Genomic DNA, 22,080 nt, shown 5'->3' with positions numbered 1-22,080 from the left:
ATATGTGCTTTTTCAGGTGCTAGAGGAATTGCTACTGTTTTGGAAAAGAAAGGTTGTGAGCATGTAAAATCTCTGGTGCAATCCGAAGCTACCTTGTCCTCCGAAGACATTAAAGACCCCTCAGCCGAAGCAAGCATGATCGGCGGAAAATTTTTCACTGATATCTGGGACAATGGCGGCCGAGAAATGGCGCAAGAAATTATTCAAAAGAGCGAAAAAGGCATCCATGATGCTAGAAAAGTAGCGGCGGCTGCCGAGAAAAGTACAGAGCCCGAAGGGCAAATAGGTATTAATTAGTGATTTTTATTATGTTGTAATTTTTGATTCCAGACTTTGTTCTCGGTTTGTAATAGTAATATAGCCGTATCTTCTCTTGCCTCAGAACCTGCTGAGGCATCTCCGGGCCCCCACCCGAAGGGGGACGATGAAATTAGAAAAATGGCCGAAGCCATTATGGACAAGGTTGTCGACCAGTTATTGAACGAAGCTGCAGAAATAGTTCTTAAGGAGGATTAAATGCTATTGTAGAAACATTTGGAACGTAACGTGTGTAATATATTGTAACTTTGAATGTAATATATAATCTATTTATAGTTTAATTCTTTAATATGCATGAAATTTTGCATACATACCATTTTTTGAGACTTCGGCGAAAAAACACCTTCCCTTCTTTTCATGCTTCGTGAAGAAAATCTTATATCACAAGAATTTGCATACTTCTCTGATGAAGAATATCCAAGCTTCGTGAAATATTCTCCGAAACTATAGAAAAGTTTTTTGTTGCCTCTCTAATGAAGCTACACTTCTTCTCGATTTATCTTGTGCCTTAGCACGATTTTCTCTTTTCCAAAATATTCTCCGAAGATCAATACTGTATCCCCTTCTTGTTCCACATGCAATATGCTGTATGATGCTTATGTTATGCAGAATGATGTGATGATGTTATGTTATGCAAAATGATATTTGTGTCGCAGATACATATCCCTGCAATAGAGCACACACACTTTTTATATCAGCGTTGACTTTTCGCTGTAAGCCTCCCTTAGGAGCTTCTTCGTCTTTTACTTTCAGCGGAATCAGCGTTTATTTTTCGCTGTAAGCCTCCCTTAGGAGCTTCTTCGCCTTTTACTTTCACCGGAATCAGCGTTTATTTTTCGCTGTAAGCCTCCCTTAGGAGCTTCTTCGCCTTTTACTTTCGGCGGAATCAGCGCTGACTTTTCGCTGTAAGCTTAGGAAACTTACACTGCGCTCCCTTAGGAACGACTTTTTACTGCTTCGAATAGATTGCAGTGTGCCTCTTAGAACAAATTTTTGATAACTTTGAAAATCCTCCTTGCCAACATAAATTTTCATGCTTCAGCAGCTTAGGCCTATGGAGAAGATATATTTCTATTACAGAAAAAAGCGAAACTATTACAGAAAATTGAAAGGCGATAAAAGACATTAAAACTACCCTTAATTGTTCCTTATTAAAAAGAAAATAATAGTGAATATGAAAATGCGAAAGAGCTACTGCTGGGGTAGGATATTTATCAGTAAATGTGGTTCGACTCTGGCACAGTGCTATTGACTGTGCGAGCTTCAGACTCCTCCCTGAAGTCCCGCTGAAGGTTATTGCGCTGACTCCCTTCTGGCTGCTGACCTCTTTGTGTTGGTGGTGGCGGTGGAGGCTGCTGCCAAGATGCTTGGGGTTGGCTTGCCGAAGCGACAGAAGCTGCAGGGTGGTTGCCTACATATTCTGGAATATAAGGCGAATGATACGAAGCAGTATGCATGACCTGCTTCGGCTGACTTTGTTGCGCTGCTGCTTCTGCTATCTCCTTCTGCTTTTGGATGGTAACGTGGCACATCCTGGTGGTATGGCCCTTGTCTTCACCACAAAATAGGCAGTAAATTTTTCTTGGCTGATCTCCAAACCTTCCCCCGAAGCCCCTGGCGCCTCTGCCCCTTGGCGCTGACGGCCGAAAAGAACTTTGCTGCTGCCCCAAAGCTTGTGAAGAGTATTGTGGCCTTTGCTGTTGGTTCCCTCGATCATCACTTTGAGTGGAGTTATGAATTGACCTGACATGCCTCGGATGAAATCTTCCTCCGAAGCCCCTGGTCATCTCAGAGAACCTGAATGCCTCCTCCCTTCTCTGGCGGAAATCATTGTCAGCTCGGATGTACTCGTCCATTTTTTGGAGCGGCTTCTCCAAAGTTTGTGGTGGCTTCCTGGCAAAGTATTGTGCTGAGGGTCCCGACCGAAGTCCCTTAATCATGGCCTCAATGACAATTTCATTGGGCACTGTTGGCGCCTGTGCCCTCAGACGCAGAAACCTTCAGACATACGTCTGAAGGTATTCTTCATGGTCCTGGGTACACTGGAAGAGAGCCTGAGCGGTGACTGGCTTTGTCTGAAATCCTTGGAAGCTGGTTATCAACATATCCTTCAGCTTCTGCCAAGAGGTGATTGTCCCTGGCCGGAGAGAGGCGTACCAGGTCTGAGTGACACTCTTGACGGCCATGACAAAAGACTTTGCCATGACTGCAGTATTGCCACCATACGAAGATATGGTTGCTTCATAGCTCATCAAAAATTGCTTCGGGTCTGTACGACCGTCGTACATGGGGAGCTGGGGTAGCTTGTAAGACTGGGGCCATGGTGTAGCCTGCAATTCTGTTGAGAGAGGAGAAGCATCATCGAAAGCAAAATTTCCATGATGGAAATCTTCATACCAGTCGTCCTCATTGTAAAAGCCTTCTTGATGAAGCTCTCTGCGTGGAGGCCTTCGGTTCTGATCATCTTGAACAAGATGACGAACCTCTTCCGAAGCTTCATCTATCTGTCTCTGAAGATTAGCTAGACGAGCCATCTTCTCCTTCTTTCGTTGCACCTGCTGCTGAAGGATCTCCAGGTTTTGGATCTCCTGATCCAAGTCGTCCTCCAGAGGCGTTGGACTAGCGGCCTTCCTCTTCTGGCTTCGGGCCTCCCTAAGGGCTTGTTCGGTTCTACCTCAATCCATATGGATTGAGGGGGATTGAGGGGGTTTTAATCTCTAGTAAGTCAAAATCCCCTCCAATCCATATCAATCCCCTCCAATCCATATGGATTGAAAATAACCGAACAAGCCCTAAGGGAAAGGACGTCCTGATTGGGGTCCAGCGGCTGCAGAGTGGCAGCCCCTGTTGCTGAAGCTTTTTTCGGCGGCATGACGAAGGTGATGCTTGCCGAAGGTATTCAAAGCTCAAGAAATGGAAGTGAGTTCACCGGAGGTGGGCGCCAATGTTGGGGACTTGTTCTCAAATGCTATGAATTAAGAACAAGGCAACATAGAATATTAAATATCAAAGCCCTTCGTCCTTCGAAACATTATTTCCCCTTGGATATAATGAATTTCAGACGAAGGTTATGAAGGTCATACCTTCATAATCATAATAAGAGACAAGAAAAGATTTATGCATGAAATAGAGAGAATAACATAATTATTTTAAACATTATTATTGATTTATTTCTATTTCATCTTACTCGTATAAATAATGGTAAATTACAAATATACCTTCGGTCTGAAGAAAGGCAACGGTACAAGCGCGATGCGAGTGCCAAGTCAGCGTGAACAGTACGGGAGTACTGTTCATCTATTTATAGGCACGGGACGCAGCCCGTGTAAAATTACATTGATGCCCTTTACATTTATCAATAACTCTACAGTAATTCTTCAGAGTCTAATTTGGCTTTTCATCTTTAAGTCGGTTCCCCTTTTCTACTGTCATGCCGAAGCTTATCTGCGCATAGCTTCGTGATGATCTTTTCCTTCGTCACAATCGCCTTCCGTCCCACTCAAGCTTCGTCTTGACCATACTCATATACTCGTAATCCAATTCCGAAGATACCTGTTCACACATTTCACTTGAAAAACATTGTCAAATTATGTTTTTGAGGACCTTCGGAAGCCGAAGGCCCCCAACACATACGTTCATCGCTCAACAAGTTGTGGGGAATAATGTGTATGAACTCGCCAAAGGTGGGAGCTCACGTGAAGTGTAAGGCTTACCAAAGAGGATGGTTAGAGCTGAGCATTGCTTTTAAAGTTGGTCAAAATTTTATTAGCAGTTACTAAGTATAAGTAAATACCAACCCAATTAAATAGTAGAAAAAAGTAACAACATCACCTGCAATGCAATGCATATGACAAATTGAATTTAGTTCCATAAATTAATCATCAGAGAGTCCAGAGCTGCTCATGACCGTGAGCTTGGCTAGTATACCAGTTTTACACTCTGCAGAGGTGGTACCCTTTACCCACAAGTCATGTTACCCATCTGCCAAGGGATCGCGACTTCCCATACACCTCTACCGAGGAGGCGAGGCAGGGTAACGAGGCCTTTACAAAGTTCCACTAGCTTTAGAAAACCCGCTACAGTTTATAGGAAGCTCCAATGCAGGGTTCTTGCCTGACCGCCATCGCAGCAAAATCAACCAAGAACCTCCCTACACTGACCACTCCCCTACTGCCCTTGCCCCTTTCGGGTAAGGTAGTCCTCCACTAGCTTTCCTAATTAATCAGCCAAGGGCGTCCATAAACCCTTGTGGTGGCACGTGTTTCCAAGTTAAGCTCTATGTTCCAATTAACATTAATGATCTTGACATGAACATAAATAGAATAACAAAATAACTGGAACATAAATATGATAAATAATTATCCCAAATCCATGTAAAGCAATAGCAAACTACCCAAGTGATTCAGGGGTAAACAAGGTAATGAGATAAACAATCTAGGGTAACCTATTGGGTCCCATAAAAATTAACCTATGCATGAATAAATGATATTAAAGAACATTATTGGGTAAAAAGTGGTCAAGGGCACAACTTGCCTGGCACTTGAGATTCCAGGTACCAACTTGCTCTTCAGATGACACGTGTCCTCTCGCTAGTCGTAGCATTACAAACAAACAGTGTATAGGCAAAATTAACATTACACCAAACATAAGGATAAATTGTATAATTATGATCTACATGTTGCTACAAGATCGTAGAAACAAGAATCACTAAATTCGGAGCTACGGTTATTAAGTTATGAATTTTCGAATTTATTTAGTGTTTAGTATAGATTAATCCTAATGAACAATTTTAATTCAAGTTTCATGGCTAAACAGTGTTACTGGTTGGTAGACAGTATTAATACAAAATTAATGTCACTGGAATGGACCCAAAAGAATTTAATATGAATTTTCTATAAATTTATTGAATTTATGGATTTATTTATGTACTAAAAATCAATTCCTCTAAATAATTCTCTATGTTTATCAACCACGGGACTGGGCGCATTAATAACTAAAAGAGCAGGGGCTCTCCCACAAAAGTTCCTAAGACTCAGTAAACAGTCACAATGGACTGCGGGTTGGTTTCACCAAAACCCAGGGGCTCTTTTGAGTAATTGCACAGCCGAAGGGGTATCACGAAGTCTCAGCCATCCGATCTGATTTCAGCTGTCTAGATTAGATCGCGGCCGCACGAACACTCAAACCACCCGATTCGAATCCGAGGGTCAGCATCCGATCAACGAAACAATACGCGTTGAATTCGATCCAAACCGCTGGCACACGGATCGACGACCTAGATCACGTCACAAAGGGGGTATCAAGACATCCAATCTCGGCCACCCGATAGGGATCGGACGGCCAGAAGTCGTTCTCCTTCCCCGAACACCCCCAAATCCTGACGGCGCGCTCACCGCGGCGGAGCGCCATGGCTGGAGCTCCCCAACTACACGCCCAGACGTTAAATTCCCGATTCCCTAGCGCTACACGTAGAGGAGGTCAAGGCGAATCCGTTGGTGGGCTTATTACCTCGGTATGATGCGGCGACGGCTCCGCCCGCGTGATGGTGCGGTCGGCGGCGACCCTGGCGTGACGGCGAGCAATCCACGCCGCACCAGCCACCGTATGAGCTTGCCACCGCCACGAAAACGTTCGGATTGATGTCGTGATGCTCCAAAGCTATGCGCCCCTACAGGAGTGATGGAGCCCACCAGATTTTGGCATACGACGCCTGGAACTATCGCGGTGGATCTGCGGCGTTGGAATAACTCCGGTGATCCTCACCCTGCCAGGCCCGCAGCCGTTCCATGGCTCCACGAAGAAGTCTCCCCCGAGTCCACAGCACGGCTGGGCGATTAGCGGATGCGCCACGGAGTGTGATGGTGACGAGAAATTGCTCGGCCGTGGCCTGGCCGGATGTACGAGGCGAAGGAGCGTGATGTTCTTGCATATATAGGCCTGGCCAAAATCGAAGTCCTATCCCCAGGCGCAATTCACGGGATTCGATGGCGCTTGCGTCTTGATAACAGAACCCGGAACGGCCGGTCAAAAATCCCGCTGCAGCGCCCGCCAGCTTCGCGCACAGAGTTCTGGTGAGATTTCCTCGGTGAAGCGAAGGACGGGGATGAGTGCTGCCACGCGGGTCCACACTTCAGTGTAATGGCGTGGCAGAGGGAGCGGCTGACGGGGCGGGCCCACGCGACAGCAGCACGCGGGTGACGACCAGGGCTGTGCGGAACAAGGAAAGGGGCCGGATTCAGGGAATTGAGCCCATGCGACATTCTTTTTCTTTATTCTTTTTCTCTTCTTTTCTCTATTCCCAAATTCAACTTTAATTCAAATTTAAACTCAACCCTTGTGGCAAACTTTATTCTTAGATTAAAGCTCAAGTTGGACATATTCACAATGTGATGGATTTATTTATTTATATGTTTATTTTGTGTTGTATTATATTCCTTTCTTGTTTTCAAAATTCAATCTTCAAAATTCCAAAGCTCATGTATAATTGGAGATATCTCAATTTACTATTTTATTTATTTGTTTGTTATTATTATTATTTTCCCTTATACGAATTTGGGCTTTACAAAAGCATGAATTTGGGCTTTACAAAAGCATGTCATACACGTACATGATGGATTTAATAACAAAGGCATGCATATGGAATCACACTCATCCTTTGTTTCTCATCAGGTATCGATAGACACTGAATGTCATTGTTATTGATAGGCCGGTGTCCTCCCCGCTCGACACCAAGCTAGTGTGGCTGGACTGCGGCGACAAGCGTGGTGGCAAGGACGCAAAGGCGCCAACAACAGGCTTCATCACAGTGACACAGCCTGGCGTGGAGGCGCTGGTGGTGGCCTAGGAACTTTGGACAGTTGCGGCGCAGTGCTAGCTAGGAATGTCAGCTAGAGTGGGAGCGTCCAATGGCGGATCACCACATGTGGTAGCCGGTGGCAGGCACATTACGGACGATGGCATGCGGTTCCGGTTGTGGGTAGGACGTAGCTATGAATCATATGCATGGGGAAGTCAATTTTGAGACTCGGGTCCATACCATACATGTAGGTATAGATACTCATTTCAACGGTTGCTATGAATCATACTGCTGTCCGATCGGTCGCTCGTTCGCTGCCTCACGAGCGATCGCTGAATAGTCGGTGGTGTTTTGCTTTTCTCAATATTTTTCGATGATTTGCCGCCAAGGTGAACTCTCTCTATGGACATCCCATTAGCACATGCATCCTATGTGTGGTGTACACAAGCACATTCCTTTTTCTTATGATGAGGAAGAGGGATGCCGCACATATATCAGACTTAATTCATATATTCTCAGTCATACACATCAACCAGATATAACTGAATTCACCCTGTCGACCTAACCTCTCTGGCATGGTTCGAGGTTTGCTGATCCTTATTCTGAGTGCCAACCTCCCATCGAGATACACATGACCAACCCTCACTAACCGTATGTTTGGTTGTTGGATGAGCAGAGCCTGGTTCTCAGCTCAGATGCAGGCTGCGCCTAGCCTGTATAGGCTGGTACAAGTACGCTGAGAGCTCTTGTTTGGTTGTTTTGATCGCAATTAACCAGGATGACCATAGCCCTTGTTTGGTTTGCTGTTTTTATAAGTTGCATGAACACAGCTTCTGTTTGGTTAACCAGGATGACCATAGCCTGTATAGGCTGATCGCAGTACCAACTTTTGTTTGCTGTTTTTAAATTTTAGATTAAAACAACTTAATTCATAGAAGAATGAACAAAATTTACAGAAATTCAAATAAAACCAGTTCACAACTCGGTTCATCTGATGTTTCTTACTTTTACATACTAACAGAATTTACAACTCAGTTCACAACTCAATTCATCTGCCGTATGTTTGGTTGTTGGATGAGCAGAGCCTGGTTCTCAGCTCAGATGCAGGCTGCGCCTAGCCTGTATAGGCTGGTACAAGTACGCTGAGAGCTCTTGTTTGGTTGTTTTGATCGCAATTAACCAGGATGACCATAGCCCTTGTTTGGTTTGCTGTTTTTATAAGTTGCATGAACACAGCTTCTGTTTGGTTAACCAGGATGACCATAGCCTGTATAGGCTGATCGCAGTACCAACTTTTGTTTGCTGTTTTTAAATTTTAGATTAAAACAACTTAATTCATAGAAGAATGAACACAATTTACAGAAATTCAAATAAAACCAGTTCACAACTCGGTTCATCTGATGTTTCTTACTTTTACATACTAACAGAATTTACAACTCAGTTCACAACTCAATTCATCTGATGTTCATACGACTCAGTTCATCAGTTTTCAGCTTATACACGTATACAACTCATATTTCATCTGATGAACTGAGTTGCTGAAAACTCATGTATAAACTGATGAACTGAGTTGTAAACACTAGCTATGTTACATACTAACAGAATTTACAACTCAGTTCATAGGACAGTAGCAATAGCAGCAGTTCTACTTCTACTTCTGTTATTTCTACTTCTACTTCTGCTATTTCTACTTCTACTTCTGCTTCTACTAACAGAATTTACAACTCAGTTCATGGGACAACAAACATGACTTCAAATAAAACCATGTCATGACTTGTAAAAGCAGCAAACATCAGTTCATACTTGAAAACAGTATTATTATTAGCCTCAGCTCAGCGAAATTTTTCCACATGACAGTGTAGCCAGCTACTATATAGAAACATCAGAACTTCAAAAAGGACAACAAATGTGGACTTGTAAACAGCAAATAGGACACATCAGATCAAGTATAGCATATCTGTTCTTAAGTACCATATAGGACAGCAAAAATAACATAAAGGATATCTGTTCTCAAGCAACAAATATTAGTAACTGGCTACCTGATTAGGCTTAATATCCATTTTTGCTATCATCATTGGCATAAAGGACAGATACATCAGATCAAGTGTACCATATATATTCTTAAACAGCATAAAAGACAAAGTCTAAAACACTTGTAAATTACAATTACTTATCCTTTACATAACCAGTTTGCAAAAATGATAGAGGAGTATATGTTCTCATTTGTCAAACACCAAAACCAGATCAAGTGTAGCATATCAGTTCTCAAACAGCAGTTATTGTAATCAGAACATCAAGATGACAGCTCAAAATGACAGAACAACTCAAGAAGACAGAACAGCTCAAGAAGACAGAACAACTCAAGATGACAGAACAGAACAAGTGTAATCAGAACATCAAGATGACAGCTCAAGATGACAGAACAACTCAAGAAGACAGAACAGCTCAAGATAACAGAACAGAACCACACATGACAGTGTAACCAGCTCAAGATGACAGAACAGAACCACACCTGACAGAACAGAACCACACATGAGAGAACAGAACAGCTCAAGCAAATAGAATATACAGTTCAGCTAAACAGATCAAGTGTAAATCTGAAATAGTTATTAATATTAGCCTCATCTCATCAAAATTGATCCTACATGACAGTGTAGCCAGCTACTAGATATTCAGTTCAGCTCAAGATGACAGAACAGTTCATCATTGTAACCAGTTCAAGATGACAGTGTAATCAGCTCAAGATGATAGTGTAATCAGCTCAAGATGACAGAACAGCTCAAGATGACAGAACAGCTCAAGATGACAGAACAGAACCACACATGACAGTGTAAAGTATATAGATAGGAGTATCAGTTCTCAAAAACCAAAACCAGATCAAGTGTAGCATATCTGTTCTTAAACACCAAAAACAGCAAAACAACATAAATGACTGTCATTAGTGGCTGGCTAACTGAGTAGGCTTAATATTCACTTTTGTTATCATCATTGGCATAAAGGACACACACATCAGATCAAGTGTAGCATATCAGTTCTCAAACAGGGAAACATCATTGTTCTCAAGTACCAAATCTGTTCTTAATCAGGATAAAGGAGAGACACATCAGATAAACTGTAGCATATCTGTTCTTAAACAGGGAAACCCATAGAACTCAGGGATACATCATTGTTCTTAAGTAGCATCTAGGATAGATGGAATAGAGCAAGTGGACCAAATCTGTTCTTAAACAATATAGATGTCCTAAACCCATACACCCATAGAACTCAGGGATACATCATTGTTCTTAGACAGATCAGATCACATCAGTTGTGGTAGTGCTTGGCTAGGAAAGTCTTGAGCCATAGGTCACGATCATCAGGAGTCATGTCCAGGAACACCAGGGAGGTGGCCTTGTGCTCCATCATGTGGTTTAGGGCATACATGAGAGCCTCCCTAGAGAACCCAGGACAGTTGATTACAGCATTGTAGATCCCAGGTGCTGCTTCAGCATGGATGCTTTCACGGACAGCAGCAGCAACATCTGAAACAGCTTGTTTCATCCCATTGAACACAGCAACATCCTCATCAGTCATGAACCTCTTCCTCTTCCCTAAGTTAGGCTTGTTATCATTGGACTCACCAGGGGTACCCTTGTCAACAGTCTTCCCCTTGTTAGTTAGATTGGAACAATCAACAAACTTTGAGGTCACTTCAATGCCATCATCTAGGATGTCAACAATGTCAGTTGGCTTGCCCAAAGGCTCATTTGAACCCATTGCAAACTTACCTGTGGCAACCCCACTTCCAAATATGATTTGCATAGGCATATAGTTCTCTATGGGCCTATTGAGGTAATCAGCATCTTTTGGGTGATCCTATTGAGTTAGCAACTCAAGTTAGAACAAGAGAATTTGAAGTGGAAGAGTGGCATTAACAGGTTAGAAAAATAGAAGGTATTGGTCCTAACCTTGATGTAAGCAGCATAATGACCCTCTTCTAAGCTTATGACAAAGTTATCCTCATCCCAAAGAGCGCCACTAATGTCCTTCAGTTTGCAAACCTTGACCCACCTAGACCTCCACTTACGAAGGTGATTGTACACTTGTTGGCCTGTTACTTCTTGGCCACAGAACTCAGATACATTTTTAGCAACAGAGTTAAGGTGGATTTCCTTAAAACCCTTGTCAGTCTTAACCCCATTTCCTATCAAGTCAACAAAACGACGGAGAACAAACCCAGACATTACAGCAGTCCACCTAAGAGCAGGCCTAGCCCCCTGACCAGCAACCTCAGAGACCATGTCAGCCATAGCTGGAACAAGTAAAAGATTAGGGGGAGATAGAGATTAGGGGGGAGATAGAGATTAGCACAAAGAAAGTGAGCACATCACATAAAGGAACTTAGCACAAAGAAAGTGAGTTCAAAATTGTAGATAGTTCATCATTGCTAATAGACAATGTTCTCAGCCAACTTAGCACAATACATAATGACCATTATCCCCTATGTGAGGCCCTATTCTGCCACATTTGTTGAGCCCAATTGTCCCTGGTAGCAGACCATGCAGCATTGTCCATGACAAGGTCATGGGGAGCTTCCTCATGAACTTGATTTGCAGCCCATGTTTCTTCCAGTGGAATATGTTCATCATTCCCATGACGAAGAATCCAGTTGTGGAGGATACAACAGGCTAGGACTAGCTTTACTTGTGTCTTGTATGGATGGAAAGGTTTGTTGTATAATATTTTGAATCTGTTCTTCAAAGCACCAAAGGCCCTCTCTATTGTCACCCTTAGTGATGAATGTCTAAGGTTGAAGAGCTCTTTGGGGTTCTGTGGATTCCTCCCCCCATATTCACTCAAGTGGTACCGTGTGGCACGATAAGGGGGTAAAAACCCAGGTCTGACAGCATAACCAGCATCCACAAGGTAAAATTTACCTAACATCATATATCATATATTAGGACATTGTAGACCAATATTAGGGGATACCAAGGAAACTAGTTTTTACCTTGGGGCACTTTTAGACCATCTTCTCTCTCAAGGGCATCAGCAAGGATAAGGGCATCATGTGCTGATCCCTCCCAGCCAGCAAGAACATATGTAAACCTTAGATCAAAGTCTACAGCAGCTAAGATGTTCTGTGTTGTGGTGTGTTTCCTACCAAGGAAGGCAGCCCTCTGATTTCTAGGAACTCTTGCTAGCACATGAGTGCCATCAATGGCACCAATACAGTCCTACACATTGGGGCAAACATTTGTTACTACAAACCCAACATGAAAAATAGTGGTGTGTTTGGATTTGGCTGACCTTGAAATATGGGTACCATCTGTGGCTATCTCTAATTTTGGTTGGTGTAGCAGTTGAAGGTGGCAAGATCATCTCATTCCTCAGTTCACCAACAGCAAACAATACTTCCTTGAAGTATCTGCTAATGGTCTCAATAGACCTTCGAAAGGTCATGTGTATAACTCTAAACCTTTGGTTATGACCTACCACATGTAAAAACATGGCAACCTGCTCCTCTACTGAGCTATGAATGCTATCTCTCAATAGTTGCCTAGTGCGAAAAAGGTCACACAACTGCATAAAAGGGGCTCTTCTCATCCTGAGTAAGTCAATACACTCAACATCAGTGGATTCATAAATGAATCTCAGGTTGTTTTGCCTCTCTTGGTCTCTTTGGTGCATTGGGCCATAAGTGATACACCTCCTAGCATGCAGTCGGTGTCTCAACCATGCATCCAACCAGGCTGACATAACTGCTACAAGGACCACTGCCTTTGCAATTAGCCGACGACGTGCAATAGCAGTATTCATTGCTAGAGTAATAAAATAGAAAAAATAAGATTAGAGGTCTAAGTTGGCTCAGATGTGTTGTGCTAGTTGCTAAAAAGGAAATTCATAGAACATTGATATATAGCTCAGAGGCATATTAGCATCATAGAACATTGATCTATAGCTCAGAACATAACAGTTTTAACATAGTGATGTGCTAGTTGCAAATATATGATAACAAATTCTTACACGAGCCACGGCTGCGACATACAAGAGATGCGCCACCCAGAGGCATTAAAACATCACATACCATTGATCGATAGCTCAGAGATTAAGTATGAATATAATCAAAAGTAACCATAGAACTCAGCTCAACATCATTGAAATTAAAACCACGACTGCGACATAGAAGAGATGCGCCACCCAGAGGTATTGAAGGATCACACACCAGCTCAAAATTATTTCTTTATACAAATTAAAGTAGCAAATATATACCAGAACATAATAATATGATCCAACAGAACATAATCATTGTAAAAACACCAAAACCATGTTTAAACAGTAAAACATATTCATTGTTTAGACAGTAAAAACAATACCAGATCATACATATGAATGTTCAAAATAGATCAATACAATAACAAATCATGTTTAGACAGTAAAACTTGTTCTGTTCCCAGGCATAATCATTGTAAAAACACCAGAAACATGTTTACACAGTAAAACATAATCATTGTTTAGATAGTAAAACAATGATCCTACAAATCATCTGATCCCAGACATGATGTGCTCAGTTGCAATGATTTTACTATCTAAACATGATTTACTGTCTAAACATGGTACTTACATGTCTAAACATTGATCTACAAATATGTTTTACTGTCTAAACAAATCATCTGATCCCAGACATGATGTGCTCAGTTGCAATGATTTTACTGTCTAAACATGATTTGCTATCTAAACATGATTTAGACAGTAAACATGATCCCAAACATGATTTGTTTAGACAGTAAACATGATCCCAGACATGATTTTGGTAGTCTACAAATTATCTGATCCCAGACATGGAAGCGAAATGGGTGCATGCGACACCACAAGCATGGTACTTTGTAGCAAAACCCTAAAATCATCCGAGGAACACTAACAACATGGTACTTTGCAGCAAAATCCTACACCAGAAGCTATTTTTATATAACAAATTAGCAAACTATACCAGATCTGAGAGGGGTGAAATGGGTGCATGCAAGAGGGAGAGCTCAAATCAGACGAAGAACAGATCTCAGCCAACAACTACCAGATCTCAGAGGAGAGAAATTAGCCAACAACTACCATATCTCAGCCAACAACTACCAGATCTCAGCGAACAACTATACCAGATCAGACGAAGAACAGATCTCACCCAAGAACTATTTTTATGCATAAATATCAGATCTCAGCCAAGAACTACCAATACTACTACAAATCAAAAGAACAGATTACCTGGAAGGAGTGTCACAACAGCGAGAGGGAGGAGACGCGAGAGCTCGAACGCGAGGGAGAGAAGACGCGAGAGCTCGCCGCGGGGGAGACGAGACGCGAAAGCTTGCTCGCGGGGGGGGAGGGGGACCTCGACGGAGAGCTCGAGGGGGAGAGGAGACGCGAGAGCTTGCTCGCGGGGGAGCTCGAGGGGGAGAAGAGACGTGAGAGGGAGAGATGGGAGGGGAGAGGAGGCGGCGGCGAAACCCTAGCGCGAGGCGAGCGCGAGCGCGAGGAGAGCGCGAGGCGAGCGCGAGCGCGAGGAGAGCGCGAGTGGCCGAGCGCAGCCTGGCTCGCGTGGAACGCGCCTTTTGGCCGTATCCCACGGGCCTGGCTGAGGCCAATGTTTTGCACGAGCGTGGCCTGGCCCAGACACACGTCCAAGCAACCAAACACACGGAGCTGTCTGATTTTTGCATCTCTAGAGTTTTGCACGGGCGCATGCACCCAACCAAACACACGGTAAGTGTACCAACCTACCTCCCTCTTTCTCGAGACATGCATATGACACCAGCCTATCAATAACAGTGAGATTCAGTGTCTATCGGTATCTGATGAGAAACAAAGGATAAGTGTGATTCCATATGCCTTTCTTATCAAATCTGTCATGTATGACATGCTTTGTATATGCCCATTCGGCTCACATACTCTTAAGTGTTACATGGAAGTATGAATCAAGCCCTACGAATGGCCAAGTAGCAGGCTGCAAACGATATTCTAAAGTACATGAGAATGACTAAGGAAATGTTCTTAGTTTTCTAAAGATGAGGAAGACCATAGTAAAGGGCTAAAACAATCCAATTTTGTGTTATGCCTCATTGGGGGAGAGATAAGTTGAAAATGTTCTAAGCAAGTGGGTGTGGCCAATTCCACTTTAGAGCCTGAGTATACTGAAACTTTGGAAGCCACAAAAGGAGGTTATTTTGATCAAAAGTTAAGTATGTTTATAAGAAGGGTGTGTTTCCTAGTGTGTGATGTCCTTTGGACCTTTATTGTGATAATAATGGTTCCATTACACAAGAGAAGGTCCCTTGGTTGTACAAAAATCTAAACACATACTTTGACATTACGACCTTATATGTGAGATCATTGATAGAGGTGATGTCAATATTTTCATAGTGCATATGTATCTGAATGTTGTTGAGCCATTGATCAAGCCTCTCCCACAACTAAAACATTAATGCACATGAGTGTAGTGGTTATTATATACTACCTCCGTATTTATATATTTGGCGGTGGGGGTGGAAAACTAAGCTAAATTACACTAAGAATCTTGTCTGAAACGTCATCTAAATAAAATCGGAGGGTGTATATACTTGCATAATTGACTCATGTTTGAGCTAGAGATAATTGTATAATGTGTCTTATTTAGAAAATGTGTTGTTCGGTTCCATGAATCATTGCTATACACATTTCTTAGGACATACCTAACATGGTCATGGAGCTCTCTATTTTTATAGATAATATTATTCTAAAGATCCCTAGTATTATATCATTATGTGGGAAACTAATGATTCATGGACTAACTCATGAACCGGTAATGATTATGTTTCATGGATAGTAAATATGGAGATATATAGTCAACAATGCATACACAAATGTTAGAGAACATGGTGTTGGTTGACCTACTATGAGACGTTATTAGGGTTATTACATTAACATGTGTCTTCAAAGAGATCTTGAGTGGTATGCCTACTTAATCCTTAGACTTGAAATCACCATTGCATCTTCAATGTGAGTAGTTGGGTGCTTTGGAGTTAAAAAATGCTACTCTTTTAATTGTGTTGGTGTACAAATAGTTTTTGGGTTGTAAGGATCGTACGCCAAGTAGGGGGTGAATTGGGCTTAACAAAAAAATTGAAATTGAAATCCTTAACCTATCAAATATATGATAAGCTCACTTAAGAAACATACTATGTAATGAAATACACCATCCTACACAATCTAGTTCCATACATTCTAGAGTAAGCAAGATGGAAACTAAACCAAGAGATGGTAAACTTGATGACAACAAGATGCTTGGCCATGGAATGCAAGAAATCTAAATGTGTAAAGAAATGAGAAGTCATGTCGGAAGGGGGTCACATCACATACATTCATAGCCATAATAGAATCATGTAGAGATATCATATAAAGCTTGTCATGTCAGAAGGCATGACCAATTATTACATTTAAACTTAATTAAATATTTGCCAACTCCAAAATCACAATGATAACCATCATCATCCTGAAAGGGAAATGTGCCCTTGGGCCATTTCTAAGTATTTTGGTGATTAAGTGCCCAACACAAATGGTTTAAGTGCAAAGTGTGCAGAATGGTGGATGAAGTGCAAAACATCAAGAAGGTATGATTCTAGACTTAGTACATTGTATTTTGTGTACTAACATATTTGTCTAAGTGCTAGAATCACAGAAAAGACAAAAGGAAAAAGACTTGGGTCTGGTCAACTGGCCGCTCTCGGGTCTCGTCGGCGGCGTACTGCTAAAAATCACCGGACTGTCCGGTGGTGCACCGGACTGTCCGGTGAGCCAACGGTCGGCCGCGCAATCGGCACGTGACGCGTGGCCGAGCCAACGGTCAGAAGGGGGCACCGGACTGTCCGGTGCGCCAACGGCTCCAAATCTTCAACGGTCGGCTGCGCCAAATTAGGAAAGCAATCAGCACCGGACAGTGAACAGTGCCTGTCCGGTGGCACACCGGACTGTCCGGTGCGCCACCCGACAGAAGGCAAGAATTGCCTTCCTAGATTGCTCTCAATGGCTCCTAGCTGCCTTGGGGCTATAAAAGGGACCCCTAGGCGCATGGAGGAGTACACCAAGCATTCTTTGATCATCTCTAAGCACCAAGTCTTCATTCTAGCGCGTTTGATTCTTTGTGATAGCAATTTGAGCTCCTCTTGAGTTGAGAACTCCGTGTGTGAACTTAGAGCTCAAGTTGTGACTAGTGTGCGTGTTTGAGCTGTTGCTTTTGATACTTGTGTGTGTTGCTTTTCCCTCTCTTACATCCGTGCTTCTTTGTGATCATCATTTGTAAGGGCGAGAGGCTCCAAGTTGTGGAGATTCCTCACAAACGGGATATAGTGAAAGAAAGAAGAACACCGTGGTATTCAAGTTGATCATTGGATCACTTGAGAGGAGTTGAGTGCAACTCTCGTCCATTGGGACGCCGCAACATGGAATAGGCAAGTGTTATACTTGGCCAAACCACGGGATAAATCCTCGTGTCTCTTGTGCTTGTTCTCACTGTGTCTATTGTGTTTCACAAGAGCTCTCCTTTAGCCACTTGATTTCATTGTGCTAACTCTTAATCAAGTTTTGTGGCTTTAAGTTTTAAGTTTTTATAGGATCACCTATTCACCCCCCCTCTAGGTGCTCTCAATTGGTATCAGAGCCGTTCTCTTCAAGAAAGGGACTAATCGCCCGAAGAGATGGATCCTAAGGGAAAGGGGATGGTGGTCAACGACAATGAGAAGGAGTCCATCTTCAACGAGCCAAGGGACGACAAAGCCAATGACTCCGGCTCGAGTCAAAAGAAGAAGGATGGAAAGAAGAAGAGGCGCATCAAGAAGATTGTCTACTACGACAGCGACGAATCTTCCTCTTCTCAAAAGGACGACGAATACGAGGAGAAAAAGAAAACGATTAATTCGAACTTTTCTTTCAATTATTCTCGTATTCCGCATAATTCCAATGCTCATTTGCTTTCCATTCCACTTGGTAAACCTCCACAATTTGATAGAGAGGACTACGGATTTTGGAGTCACAAAATGCGTAACCACTTGTTCTCTCTTCATCCAAGTATATGGGAGATAGTAGAAAATGGAATGCGATTTGATAGTTCGGATAACTCCATGTTTATCAATGAACAAATCCATAAAAATGTGCAAGCTACTACTGTTCTTTTAGCATCCTTGTGCAGGGAAGAGTACAATAAGGTGAGCGGCTTGGACAACGCCAAGCAGATTTGGGACACCCTCAAGATCTCGCATGAGGGGAATGACGCCACCATGCTCACCAAGATGGAGTTGGTGGAAGGCGAACTAGGAAGGTTCGCGATGATCAGGGGACAGGAGCCAACTCAAACGCACAATAGGCTCAAGACTCTAGTCAACAAGATAAGGAGCTATGGGAGCACGAGATGGACGGACCACGACGTCGTCCGACTTATGCTAAGGTCCTTCACTGTCCTTGATCCTCATCTTGTAAACTCTATTCGTGAGAATCCTAGGTACATCAAGATGACGCCCGAGGAAATACTCAGAAAGTTCGTAAGTGGGCGAATGATGATCAAGGAGGCAAGATATGTTGATGAGGCGTTGAATGGCCCAATACCGATCCACGAGCCTCAAACCGTTGCTCTCAAAGCAACAAGTAACAGGTAGAAGCTACCTAGCAAGGTGGCGCAAGTTGAGGCGGTCGGGCTAAATGAGAATGAAATGGCCCTCATCATCAAGCGCTTCAAGACGGCGCTCAAAGGTCGCAAGGAGCATCCCAACAAGAGCAAGACGAAGGGAAAGCGCTCCTGCTTCAAGTGTGGTAAGATTGGTCACTTTATTGCTAACTGTCCCGACAATGATAGTGACCAGGAACAAGGAAAGAATAGGAAGAGAGAGAACAAGAAGGTTTACAAGAAGGTTAAGGGCGAGGCACACCTTGGAAAAGAATGGGACTCGGATTGTTCTTCGTCCGACTCCGACGACGAAGGACTCGCCGCCACAGCCTTCAACAAATCGTCTCTCTTCCCCAACGAGCATCACAAATGCCTCATGGCAAAGGAGAAGAAGGTAAATACTCGAAGTACTGTTACATATGCTTCTTCAAGTGATGATGAGTCTAGTGATGATGAAGTAGACTACGCAAGCTTATTCAAAGGTTTAGATAGAACTAAAATTGATAAGATCAATGAATTAATTGATGCTTTGAATGAGAAGAATATATTGTTAGATAAGCAAGAGGATCTTCTATATGAAGAGCATGATAAATTTGTTAGTGCGCAAAATTCTCTTGCTTTAGAGGTTAAAAGAAATGAAATGCTTTCATGTGAATTATCTACATGCCATGAATCTATTTCTAGCTTAAAGAGTATTAATGATGATTTAAATACTAAGTTAGAAATAACTTATAAATCAAGCTCTTGTATAGAACATGTTGTGATTTACAATAGGTGTAAGGATTTTAATGTTGATGATTGTAGTGAACACTTAATTTCCATTTCCAAATTAAATGATGAAGTGGCTAGTCTTAATGCCCAACTTAAGACTAGCAAGAATGAATTTGACAAACTAAAATTTGCAAGGGATGCCTACACTATTGGTAGACACCCCTCAATTAAGGATGGGCTTGGCTTTAAAAGGGAAGCCAAGAACTTAACAAGCCAAAGGGCTCCCACTTTCACAAAGGAGAAAGGGAAGGCCCCTATGGCTAATAGTGCTCAAAAGAATCATGCATTTATTTATGATAGGAAATTTTCTAGAAATGTTCATCATGATAGGAGTTGTAATGCTTATGATTCAAATGCCATGTTTGCTTCAAGTTCTTCCTCTGTGTATGGTAGAGATATACCTAGGAGAAATGTTGTTCATGTATCTAGGAAAGCAAGTAATGAACCTTCCACAATTTACCATGCTTGCAATGCTTCGTTTACAATTTATAGGAAGAATAAGAAAGTAATTGCTAAGAAATTAGGGGCAAAATGCAAAGGAGATAAAACTTGCATTTGGGTCCCTAAGGGTATTGTTACTAACCTTGTAGGACCCAACAAGAGTTGGGTACCTAAAACCCAAGCTTAAATTGCCTTGTAGGTTTATGCATCCGGGGGCTCAAGCTGGATTATCGACAGCGGATGCACAAACCACATGACGGGGGAGAAGAAGATGTTCACCTCCTACGTCAAGAACAAAGATTCCCAAGATTCAATCATATTCGGTGACGGGAATCAAGGCAAGGTTAAAGGACTAGGAAAAATAGCTATTTCATCCGAGCATTCCATCTCTAATGTGTTTTTAGTTGAATCGCTCGGGTATAACTTGTTGTCCGTGAGTCAACTTTGTAATATGAGTTATAATTGCTTATTCACAAATGTAGATGTGTCTGTCTTTAGAAGGAGTGATGGTTCATTAGCTTTTAAGGGTGTACTAGACGGCAAACTTTATTTAGTTGATTTTGCAAAAGAGGAGGCCGGTCTAGATGCATGCTTAATTGCTAAGACTAGCATGGGCTGGCTGTGGCATCGCCGTCTAGCACATGTAGGGATGAAGAACCTTCACAAACTTCTAAAGGGAGAACATGTGTTAGGTCTAACAAATGTGACTTTCGAAAAAGATAGACCCTCTGCAGCTTGTCAAGCAGGTAAACAAGTGGGAAATGCTCATCACAGCAAGAACGTGATGACCACATCAAGACCCCTGGAGTTGCTGCATATGGACCTATTCGGACCCGTCGCCTACCTCAGCATCGGGGGAAGTAAGTATGGTCTTGTTATAGTTGATGATTTTTCCCTCTTCACTTGGGTATTCTTCTTGCAGGATAAAACAGAAACCCAAGGGACCCTTAAACGCTTTCTAAGGAGAGCTCAAAATGAATTTGAGCTCAAGGTGAAGAAGATAAGGAGCAACAACGGGTCCGAGTTCAAGAACCTTCAAGTGGAGGAGTACCTTGAGGAGGAAGGAATCAAGCACGAGTTCTCCGCTACCTACACACCTCAGCAAAATGGTGTGGTAGAGAGGAAGAACAGGACGCTCATAGACATGGCTAGGACGATGCTTGGAGAGTTCAAGACGCCCGAGCGGCTTTGGTCGGAAGCGGTGAACACGGCTTGCCATGCCATAAACCGGGTCTACCTTCATCGCCTCCTCAAGAAAATGTCGTACGAACTCCTAACCGGTAACAAACCCAACGTTTCATATTTTCGTGTATTTGGGAGTAAATGCTACATTCTAGTGAAGAAAGGTAGGAATTCTAAATTTGCTCCCAAAGCTGTAGAAGGGTTTTTGTTAGGTTATGACTCAAATACAAAGGCGTATAGAGTCTTCAACAAATCATCGGGTTTGGTTGAAGTCTCTAGCGACGTTGTATTTGATGAGACTAATGGCTCTCTAAGAGAGCAAGTTGATCTTGATGATGTAGATGAAGAAGATGTTCCAACGGCCGCCATACGCACCATGGTGATTGGAGATGTGCGACCACAGGAACAAAAGGAGCAAGATCAACCTTCTTCCTCAACAATGGTGCATCCCCCAACTCAAACTGATGAACAGGTTCATCAAGAGGCGTGTGATCAAGGGGGAGCACAAGATGATCATGTTATGGAGGAAGAAGCACCTCAAGCTCCTCCAACTCAAGTCCGAGCGACGATTCAAAGGAATCATCCCGTCGACCAGATTTTGGGTGATATAAGCAAGGGAGTAACTACTCGCTCTAGATTAGTTAATTTTTGTGAACACTACTCTTTTGTCTCTTCTATTGAGCCTTTCAGGGTAGAAGAGGCCTTGCTAGATCCGGACTGGGTGTTGGCCATGCAGGAAGAGCTCAATAACTTCAAGAGAAATGAAGTTTGGACACTGGTGCCACATCCCAAGCAAAACGTTGTGGGAACCAAGTGGGTGTTCCGCAACAAACAGGACGAGCACGGGGTGGTGACAAGGAACAAGGCTAGACTAGTGGCAAAAGGTTATGCCCAAGTCGCAGGTTTGGACTTT

At 42.8% G+C, this 22,080-nt stretch overlaps 2 protein-coding genes across 2 annotated transcripts; both read right to left on the bottom strand.

Annotated features, from left to right (window-relative positions):
- Nucleotides 1-10,284: 10,284 nt before the first annotated feature.
- On the bottom strand, nucleotides 10,285-11,403 carry LOC103642655 (uncharacterized). Its single transcript, XM_008665876.4, has 2 exons — nucleotides 11,062-11,403; nucleotides 10,285-10,969 (listed from the first exon to the last, which is right to left on the bottom strand). Exons 1-2 carry the CDS (start codon nucleotides 11,401-11,403, stop codon nucleotides 10,418-10,420), a joined length of 894 nt encoding a protein of 297 aa, XP_008664098.2. The 3' UTR covers nucleotides 10,285-10,417.
- A 118-nt stretch (nucleotides 11,404-11,521) lies between these two features.
- On the bottom strand, nucleotides 11,522-12,553 carry LOC111590270 (protein ALP1-like). Its single transcript, XM_023301185.1, has 3 exons — nucleotides 12,401-12,553; nucleotides 12,102-12,327; nucleotides 11,522-12,030 (listed from the first exon to the last, which is right to left on the bottom strand). Exons 1-3 carry the CDS (start codon nucleotides 12,551-12,553, stop codon nucleotides 11,588-11,590), a joined length of 822 nt encoding a protein of 273 aa, XP_023156953.1. The 3' UTR covers nucleotides 11,522-11,587.
- Nucleotides 12,554-22,080: the final 9,527 nt, after the last annotated feature.

Source organism: Zea mays, chromosome 10, assembly GCF_902167145.1.
Source record: "Zea mays cultivar B73 chromosome 10, Zm-B73-REFERENCE-NAM-5.0, whole genome shotgun sequence".
NCBI lineage: Eukaryota > Viridiplantae > Streptophyta > Magnoliopsida > Poales > Poaceae > Zea > Zea mays.
This window is presented reverse-complemented; position numbering and strand designations above follow the sequence as displayed.